This window comes from Apis mellifera, linkage group LG16 (genome assembly GCF_003254395.2).
Source record: "Apis mellifera strain DH4 linkage group LG16, Amel_HAv3.1, whole genome shotgun sequence".
Lineage (NCBI taxonomy): Eukaryota > Metazoa > Arthropoda > Insecta > Hymenoptera > Apidae > Apis > Apis mellifera.
This window is the reverse complement of record NC_037653.1, coordinates 3,581,837-3,592,754: the sequence shown is the minus strand read 5'-3', so window position 1 is coordinate 3,592,754 and position 10,918 is coordinate 3,581,837. Positions and strand designations below refer to the sequence as shown.

Below are 10,918 nucleotides of genomic sequence, written 5' to 3'. Positions count from 1 at the left end.
AAATAAATAAATTCGTATTCTTTAATCTAAGAATTTTTAATTATCACATTCCATGGTGAAAAATACAATAAAAACGTAATAATGAAAAATGTTTTTGACTTGTATAATGTTAGAATAGTGTACGTATCGTTGTAAGTGTTGATATTCCGATACACAGTGGTTTTATTCGTTTTATAACTTCTTTCGCTGCTACTATAGAACATTTCCAATTCATGAACGAGTTTGCTGAGCCCATAACGAACATCGTGTTACTATGAATAGTCAAATTACTTATTGTTAAAAAAAAGTTTTTTCTGAAAAAATAAAAAAGTAAAAAGAATTATTCAAACAATTAATAAATATACATAATTAATTTTGTTTAATAATTAGAAATAGAACATTGTTCTCATTCAAAACTTATGTAGAATTGAAAATACGTTATTAAATAATTTAAGGAAAAAAAAAATTTTCTATTATTATATTTATTATTTTTAGAATATAAATATCTATAAATATATAGATAGAAGAGATATGACGTAAAATTTATGAGTGTTTGTAAATCGCAATAAAAACATACTATTAAAGAAGACACAAACAGATCGGTTACCACTTTTACTATTATTCGTATTGTGACTTGGTTCGAAGTAACGAGCGGCGATTATCGAGAAGAGGATAAATAAATGTCCGGCCCTTTTCATCTATGGCTAAAGATTAGGAGAGGGGGGGAAGGGAAGTTCTTTTTCTGAGTTTATGGCAGGCAATGGTTGGCTGTACCGGCAGCTCTCCGGCAAAGTCGTCAAAGACTTTTACGAGCGGGTAAACGGGATTTAAAGTGACGATGATGCAACCTCAAGGTGCTCACTTTATCCTTGACGGCCTCATAAATGTAACTGATGACATTGCCAGATACGTTTGACTACAATATTTCGTCTTTTCGGTTCGCCGCCATCCATACAGAAACGGCGCTCGTTGATTTTTGTATCGATGAAAACGGCACGAGACCCCACTTACGGTTGACGCTCGTAAAAATCAAAGGGTCCATTGAACTGGATTAATTTTTCGCGCCTCTCGACATCTGTCACGCTTCTGGTCTTTATCTTTGAATCTTTCCTTCGTTACGAGACGTTTTATTTCCGTTTAATGGCCACCGTTTGATCGATGCTTGGTTACAGTAATAAATTCTTTTTAACGTTTACTGTGTGACATTTACTGTCCACTGTTATGAATGGATATACGAGTAATTTTGGGATAAAATGGATGAAAATATATTATCGTGAGATCGATTTTTGAATAATGGGAAAGGGGTGATTAGTCTCGTAAGCTGAAATTGGAAATTTTATTGAACATCGATTAAACTAGTAGTGTTATTAGAATTCTAAACGGTACAGATTAAAAATCACTATGTGCCGCAGCATACCGTGGCGCCACCTCGCCACAGAAATCTCAAACGAAATGTAGCGTATTAAGAATCTAATCAACAGTTAATAACGTTAAAAAGTTTCGAAATTTTGAAAAAAAAATTCATTATTATAAAATTATTTATAAAAAAAAAAGTATTTGAAAATATATTTACATTTAAAAATTAATGCAAATTTTTAATCAATTCTCTTACTTTATTAATTATCTAATCTAATAAAGATATCGTATAAATATTATATAATATTTGTTTCTATAATAATATTTGTTTATTAAAATATAATTTAAAAAAAAATCTAAATCTAATTGTTCTACGAACGTGATAAAATTTTATCCGTATGTATCAAGTGGTATGTACGAGTGAAAAACAAAAATAAGTATGAAAATCATAAAATGCAGTAGCAGAGACATAAGCGAAATCGTAAAATGCGGTAATACCTGTGAACGGCACATTTGACGCTACTAGCACCATCTACAATCATGTGCCGTTAACACTGACAATGGCTGACATTGCTTGGTCAAGCAGCACGAAAAGTTTCGCGGGAAGAAAGTATTTCAGTAACGTGACGACAGATGGCCCGATATTCCACATCGTGTGGTCCAATGTGAAACGGTGCGAATTCTTTCTCGTTGATTTACGATCGAATTAAAACTGACAATTATTGTTATTGTACCGTCATATAAGGAGGTAACAGATAATAAATTCGACCGTAAAACGTTAAACTAGTGTGGTTGCGTTTTGTAAGGCTGGTTTAGTGCTGAGTCGCGTGCAACAGCGCTCGTTAAAACAGCCGTAAACCGACGTAACCGTCCGCGGTGTAGCCTGTCCCATGACGACCGATGTCTCGTGATCTTATGTCCGTGTCAGGAATTTTCCTTTTAAAACGTCTTTTTTCTCGTTATGTATTGTCTATTTACGAATCACATCGTATCGTATTTATGTTCTCGGTTATTACTAGTATTAACTTTATTACTAAATATTAAAATAGTAAATTTTTACTGATATCAAGAAACGCATTTACGTTCATTAACGTAAAATATGAATAAATTTTACGCGTAGATTTAAAAAAGAAACCGCGTATCGCAAGAAACGTTACTAATAGTTAGTTAATTAATTATAATTATTTGTTTAATTATATCTTGAAAAAATTATTAGGAATATTTAGGGAAAAGTTGTCAATGGAGATAATATCATTTAACATTAAATTGTATAAGTAATGCTACAATTTATTTCAAATCTATTATCAAAGGATTAACAATTAATTTTGTTAGATTTAATTAAATATACTTTCATTACCGATATTAAATCTTACCAAAGGATTATTAAACTCTGTAGACACTATAGGAAATTTAATACTTTACCATTTCAGAATTGCCAATCTAGTTTGTGCTGCGACCGTAAGAGCGGCTTAGTTACCGATTCCTTGAGGATTGCCCTTATGTCAGAATTACCTAAAATAAAAATAGAGATTCTACTAGAAATTTTAAATTAATATTACCAAAACGTATATTTAATTTTCAAAATATAAAATTTTAAAATAACGATAAAAAAAAATATCAATTAATGGTTTAAATTTATAAACTATACTTTTTCTTGATTTTTGTAATACAAATATTAAACCAATTTAATTTTCTTAAATTTTTAATAAAAAATTGATAAATATTTGAATAATTTAAAACATACAAGATATTTGATATATGTACACAAATAGTCTTTCACTGTAATAGCAGAGATTATTAACCTTAATTATCTCACAAGTGACTGCGACTTCATTCTAGAAATGATTCAATAAAGCTTTACAACACCAATAAAATAAATGAAGCAAGTGAACTCTATAATCATAGCTGTGTACTAAATGTGTAACTAGTATTGCAATGAATGTAAATCGGATTTGTAAAAAAAAAAAAAAAAACAGACACATAACTACTCGTAAATGATTAACATAACAAGGCCGTGAATACAAAGTAGTACGCGTAAAAAATCAAAAACGGGTATCCCTTGAGAACAGCTTCCGAAAAAGCAGCGGAAACGGCCTGGTGTGCAGTTCGGCGTCAGTTCGATTAGCCAAATATAGATTTACCGCCGGAAACAAATGCGCGGCTGAAAAGGACAACGGGTTTCGCGGCTCGACGTCCTCGTGATTCCCTTTGAAAATCAATCCTGATTTATGCGACACTGCCGCCGCGATTTCGTGGCCGAGAAAAAAAATCCATATTTAAACCGTCGTCTGATTCGCGTTGTACCGTGCACTCAGCCAATCGTGGGAGCGTAATGGCCACCGGTGAGCCTGGCCAAATTCGTGGCGCCGCCACTAGATGCCACCCTTGTCGAAGCTCGTAAATCGTCCACAGACTCCCGCCCATTGCATGCCGGTAGGCGGTACCATGGCATTCCATGACGTCAGCCATTTCCCCACCAGATCCCTCTGGTGGCTCGCCCCACTACTACTTTCCACCACCACTGTTCTTCGTCACTGTTCAGTACCACCACTACCATCCACTATGGAACGTGGCGCTCTCGTGAACTCTTCTTTTTCCCCACCCGTTCGGTACGACGATCCGTTCACCGGCTCTCTATACGTATATACGAGAATTCTCTCGGGTGGGCCAGCATCCCCGGTCATCTTCATAAATGCGAGTCGGCCGTTTGAAATGGTATCGAGGCTAATTCGAGCGGCGCTTATGCGATACAGTGTTTGTTTACTGCTTGTTAAAGCAGCCCGGATTAAATATAAAACAGAGTTGACAGAACGTAGACGTCGAGCTAGACGGAGTGGCGCTAGCCGATAGCCACGACACATCGTCCGACGGCCAGCCGACGTACGCCTCTCAAAAATATCATCTATGCAAACTGCGTTTATCCTTCATAATTTCTCGACTCTGATCGATCCTCGATTGAAAACCAAAGACAAACATTGTTGATACATTATCCATTATACTAAACTTTTACGTATCTTTAATTACGTATAATGCAACGATTAATAGTATCAATATTTACATTAACAATATCAATATTTCCAATTGGTGATTTCAAAGAGCGAGAGTGCTACAATTTTTAATATTCTATTGTTTTAATGGATGTAAGTATATAAATTCTCTTTTTATTGCAATATTCAGATAAGATAACTCGTGCAAGTCAACAACAATGTCGAAAATGACACACGCGTTGAATTGACCAATACATAGCGTACGTTTTTATCGCTGTATATATCGTCTTTTTGTTGTTATTGGCCCGTCTCGGTCGATTGCTGTCATATATCAGTAAACGCGTATATATTCACTAACGCAATATTCCCTGGTCAAATTGCGTGTTATAGGAACAGCGAAGCGTATCCGTCTCCAGGGAAATGTAGACCTTTAGTCTGCACCGCGACGGTTGGATTGCGTCTGTAGAGACGGGATACGCCACTAAAAAGATCAATACGCCATCGCGGCTCGCCCGTTCATCGGAATCTAGATGCCGCGAGTGCAACGCTGTTCCCCGAACGGATATCGTCTGTCTGAATATCATGCCGCCAATCGTCTCTCGAATATCTTCACTAAATAAATACAATCGTCCATATCATAATATTATTATTATCCAAAAATTTGAAATTATTTTCTCAGTTGTGAATATTATATTTCGACTATTTTAATATTGATTATTCATGGAGGTATCTTTTGAGGTTAGTTGAAATTAATTTATTTTATTTCTCGATCGAGTTCTTGAACTTTTTAACGTTCAAATATATGTTTTTCAATATATTCTTCACAGTTACATATCCTTTATTCTTAAGAATATTAAGATACACAATGGCTCTTTGTCATTCGACTACTTCTCGAGAATATTAATTACAAGCAACATCCTTGAAGATTCCTCGATTGGAAATAAAAGATTTCGAGATACGGTAAGCGAATTTTTCCGAGAAATCGTGACAAGTGGTGCCAAAAAGGGGGTTAAAAGCGGAGAGATAAGAGTTCAACTGCTGCAAAACATTTCTGTCCCAGGCTTGCACACAGGTTCCGTTGAAGAATACTGTACGATCAGAATCGCGGCGGTGCTTCTTCCCATTGTTCCAGAAATATTTGTGTGTTTACTACGAAAGTGATGCTCTTTTCTCAACTCCCACCCCTTATCTATCGCGGTACGACTGAACTTGGCCGATGTGTTATTACGCCCCCCAGCTTCAAGATAGAAATCTGCCCCCGTCGGTGGGATTCTATGTAAATTATACCGTTCTTTGTTTATCGCGATGCTGATAGATAGTTTGATGCGCTGCCTCGTTCAATTATTTTCCCTGGATTATTGATTCGAATGAAAATTAATATTTTAATTAGAGAAAATAGAGGGTGATCGATAATCATCATTTTGAAATTGAATTATTTAATTACTTTGTCTTTCAAGCTATCTTTTAAATAGGATTTTCAAAAAGCTTTCGAGAATTTTGTTGAAGATCTGGAAATAATAAAAATTGTTCCAAGTAATTTTCATACTGAAACTGTACATAAATTTTTTTTAAATCTTTCGTTAATTATTATTTTCCACGAGAAAGATAAAATGAAGCTCTATTTCTTGCAATCAATCAATCTGAGTAAATACAAAAATATTCTAATATTGCAATATTGGAAAATTGGAAAATTCATATTATGAAATTTTCTTGAACATTTTAAAAAAATGTTTGGACAAGATATTTTAAGTATTGAAAGATTGTAGTACCAAGTTTTGCACTAAACTTTAACAATTATTCCTTCTGTATTTCTAAAAATATGAAAAATTGCAAGGAAATAAGTATTAGTTTGTTCCTCCACCGATAAAATCGAATTTGCATTCGAGACAAATGAATCGTTAAATTATAATATGTAATGCATAATGTAATTACTCTATTAAATTGTATTAAGTATGATAAAATCTACAATTCTTTGAATAAATTACTAAAAAATAAATTGAAAATGTGAAATAACGCTTGAACCGATATCGAGAATTAATTATAACAATTAATCACGTTAAATATTCACTTAACATTGCAATGCAATAGAAACATTGTGTAAATCTATCGTCTAAAACTTTAGAATTCGCTAAAATCTTAAAAAAAATTGAGAAAATGGACCAAAAATCAAATCACAATTTTCTAACCTCAAAAGATTGTTTTTACTTACCGACCGAGATTCCGCTACGCGCGTACATTTAATCCCGCATTTGAAATATTTAGTCATCAGTTCACTAACACCACACACACACACATTTTCACTCGACATCACACATTTTTCACAAATACGTTAGACGATCATTTTTTTGATCAGATAGCATTCGCAAACCGCGTGCGTGTGTACGTCATATTAACGTTAGAGTTTTGACGCGGGTGCGTGCCGGTGGCGTGGTAGACGTGCGACTGTTTTACACATGTACCACCATACACAATGGTCATAAATGGTATCAACAAGTGGATGCTTAAGTGCCATTATGAAACGTTGATTATGGGCATAAACCGTATTACGTATTATTTGCGGCCGCGTTAAGATATCGCGCGTGTCTTTGCGCGATTATCATTTGTTTTTAAATCGAATAAAAAAATAAAAAAATAAAACGAGAAGAGAAGAAAAAGATAAGAAATGAAAAGGCATAACGACGATGCAATCGTGAGAACGAAGAAAGGAGTTCTCGGGCTGATGCATGCAGATGCGAAACGATTGTGATGTTTATCTCGTAATTAAAAATATAGTAAAAATGTAGATACATAGAGAGCTAGAACCGCGTTAAAACTGCGTTAAATTGCGTTAAACGTATCGTTTTTTATATTTAATTTTATACACATAATTGTCACGATGATAATTTTCACTCGAAATACATTGTAACAACACATTTCGTATCAAATGTAATTAATTGATCGTTCGAAAAAAGTTTAAGATTATTTTCATTTGCGCGTTTTTAATATCGAGTATTGTTATTGTCAACAACAATTAGTTATTGAGAGTACGAGTAATAAATTTAGAATACGGGGATAGTTTATGAAAATAAATGCAGAATTAAGCGAAGAATTAATAAAAAAGATAAGGAAAAAATATAAACAAGAAAAAAAAAAGCAAATTGAAATCTATTAAACTCCTCGTAAATCACATTAATACGTGTAATATTTATTCGTATTATGAGATTTTTCGAGGAATGTTTCAAGATTCTTTCGAGAAAAAATGTTATTTTGATAAAATTGAATTAAATTTACTGCGCAAACATTGATATCGAAATAAAAGCGAAATGAAGATACGTTATTCACGTCTCAACGGCTCATTTGAACGTTAACAACTATCTAATAAAAACTTTTTCGAAAAACTTTTAAATTTCCCGTTAATTTTGTTGTATCAATTAAAAATTAGCGTCGAAAACGTCGATCGAATATCAATTTCACTTTAGCACAGACACAAACACACACACATGTTTCACGAATGATTATTTTTAGGTTAGAAACTATTCTAATTTGACGTCGTCGAATTCGAGAAAAAAACTGTTAAATATGTTTTAGAATATCGATTAAGCTTGCAAATTAATTACGTTTACAACAACTAGTTTCGTCCTCGCGATCACTTTTCCAATCGATCACCACTGTTAAATATTTACGTTTCGCGAAAGGATAGCGGTCGATGGCTGCGCTCGACCGATCGATCGTTACGCCATCGGTCGGACGGATGCGTTTCTCCCGCAGAGAAATATCGACAAAACGTAGACCCTTTCTCGTTTCGCGTTCTTCGATTTCGCAACGCGGTTGCCGCGGTTAATTAACCGGCCATTTTTCTCTCCACATTCGGCTACGTTCACGCACGAATAACACAAAAGTTACGATCACGGATAAATACACGTTATTAATTTACGATTTCTCGTGATTCGAAAATGAGATTGAAATATCTTTGGTCGAGGAGAATTTGATAATTATCTAAATTAATTTCAGAATAGTTATAGAATCTTATATATCAGGCAAGTAAATTCTACGATTAAAAATTTTTAAAGAAATTTAAAAAAATTGTATTCATATTTATAAAATTTATAAAATTTTAACTCTCCTCGAATCACCAATCACCGGTTGAGAATTAAATTAAAAAACGATTGAAAAGTTTCGTTTCTGTAAAATGTCAAACGATGTGTCATCGAGAGATTTCCCCGTGGTGTCTGGTCAATGTTCGAGAAGAATTTTTTCAGACGCTCGAGAAGAGACACCCTGCAAGCCCGACAACTCGAGCACGCACTTCAGCGAATCGTGATTTACGGGTCAGGCCCTGTTTCGAGCATGGCGCGGACAATGGTGTGGTATTCGCTCGGGGACTGAGAGGCGGTGCGGTGGCTGGAAAGCTTGGGGGAGGGGAGGATCAAGCTGGAAATGCACGCCGTTGGATCGAGCGAGTTGCTCGAGAAAAATCGAATACGAAAATATAAATAATAAAATACGAGAATCGAAAAAAGAAATTATTCAGAATCTTTGAATAATTTTTCTTAATCTGTTTTAAATAGAAAATATTTGTATTTATAAAAAAAATGTAACGCGCGAGTCACTTTTATCCTTAAATCTCAAGAAGAATATCAATTCCTTTAACAAGCGGGGGAAAAAATTTCAAGCTTCTTATCTTTGTTGAAACCGTTTGAAAAAAATTCCTGCGCGACGGCTCGCTAATAATTCAAATTACGCACAGCTTCATCCTCGAAAACGGCACTGGCACACGTAATCACTCGCGTGTCGCGCTTTCGCGTACATCTCGTGCGATTACCATCTCTGACTGAGTACTTTTATTTCGACCGACGTAATGCGCAATTGCATGACAAGTGTCCCGGAGAGAGAGTGAGAGAGATAGAGATAGAGAATCACGGAGCGAGAGGTTGAAAACGAGGTACGTCGCTTCGCGTCGTTTAGAAAACGCGAACTGGCCGGGGAGATTAAAGGAGAGAAACTTTCTTTCACGATCAAGATAGTTGACGGAAGGGAAAGGCTTCTCTCGTTCATCGAGCGAGAAATATTCCCTTGGAAAGAAGATCTTGCAACGAAAGAGGAAAAAAAAAAAGGAAAGTCAGAGATGAAAGGGGGGGGGCTTTCTTTTCAACCCTGTCTTTTTTTAAAAACGGTGAAATTTTTATGGTCAACGTCAACTTTCTCGAGGCAGCCGTAGGGGACGGGTCGAATTGTTTCGAAGGGTTGTTCGCACGCTTTCTCTTGCGATTCGTTCTCCTTTTCTGCAAAATTCTATCAATCCTTCCTTTTTTTCTGAACGATTCCGTTGAACTTTCGGGATTTGAAAATACCGATTCTGTTGAATCTTTTTTATTTTATCTTTACATAAATTATTGGAAAGGAAATATTAGTTAGTCGACAATTTGTAGAAAAAAAAAAAAAAAGGAAAAGATTAATTCATCGTATTAATCTTTCAAATACATTATTATTCGTCGCGTTATCTTATCGTAATTATTATAATACGTGTATATCTTATAATATATGTATTCGAAACATTTATCTTTTTTTTTTTCATGTCACATTATCCTAATCTAAACATAACGGATGCCACTTAAGATAAAATATCAAAATATCAAGCAATAACATAACGTAAGCTGTAGTAATAATATCCCAATTTTACTTTTACAAAACTCGAATCCTTCTCTGTCGATACTCGATGATCATCGATACGTTAACATCCTCTATATTACCTAGCGCTCGCTTACTTAGTCGTAATGAGCAAGCGCAAAGCGAAGCGCGACATTACCGCCCTCTGCGAAACGTGGAACGTGGCCGGCAACGTCGCGTAAATAACGAAGACGGGATAAATTCAGTTTACACGGCTCAGTACGCATCGATCGGTCGCGCGATCCTCCCCACTCCCTCGCGTAAATTGAAATCCGTATTCAAGTGACTATTATAGGTATTAAGTCGCTGCGTTGGTCGAAGCGTTCGTTGAAACGAGCCCCACGATCTTTCGGGATCGAACAAACGGGGCATCGTCGCGTTGCAGCGATTCCCCTCCCTGAATCGGCGGCGTGCGTCGTAAACAGCGGAAAGATACGATCTCAATTAGTCCCATCGGAACCACGAAAAGACTCTCGCGGCGAAACGGGCCCCGCGATAACAACTGCGCGACCGAGTGTGTAGCGTGTTGGGGCCACGATTGCTCGCTGCCCTTGAATTATATCCCTGGCCCGTGGACTGTGAGTAATTCTCCGAAACTTCTTCTCCGGAATGTGTATCTCTCCTTCTCCGTCTTCTTGGATTTTGATGTTGCGGAATCGACGGATCGAGCGGATTTAGAGGTTAGGTTCGAGAAGTTTCGGTTCGTGGATTTGGAAAGTGTTTCGAACGAAATTTAATATTCGAATCTCGAAATGTGATTAAAAAAAGTTACGCGTGAATTTACATTTTTATTTTGTAAAACAAAATTTATAGGTAGTTTGAAGATATATACGAGTAATAAATAAAAAGAAATTACGCGATGAATTGAGAATTATTTTACGAAGAAATTTTTATTATAAAAAAGAGACTTGAGAGTTCGTTTACCCGGAGATGCAAAGAGTAGAAAGGAT

The 10,918-nt window shown here is 35.5% G+C and overlaps 1 protein-coding gene across 2 annotated transcripts in view; it reads right to left on the bottom strand.

Annotated features, from left to right (window-relative positions):
- Positions 1–279: 279 nt before the first annotated feature.
- The window catches only part of LOC102656349, a 247,967-nt gene continuing 237,328 nt past the window's right edge, over positions 280–10,918 (bottom strand). The window contains exons 1-3 of one of the 2 annotated variants that reach the window (XR_001706040.2): positions 6,532–9,692; positions 2,758–2,847; positions 280–293 (exon numbers count right to left, since the gene is read on the bottom strand). Coding sequence is in view for 1 of the 2 variants with exons in the window: in XM_026445787.1 (XP_026301572.1) it covers positions 2,844–2,847 (4 nt within the window). In the remaining variant the exon portion in view is untranslated. Of the gene's footprint in view, positions 294–2,757; positions 2,848–6,531; positions 9,693–10,918 lie in introns of those variants that run through there. The other variant, XM_026445787.1, reaches the window with a different exon arrangement.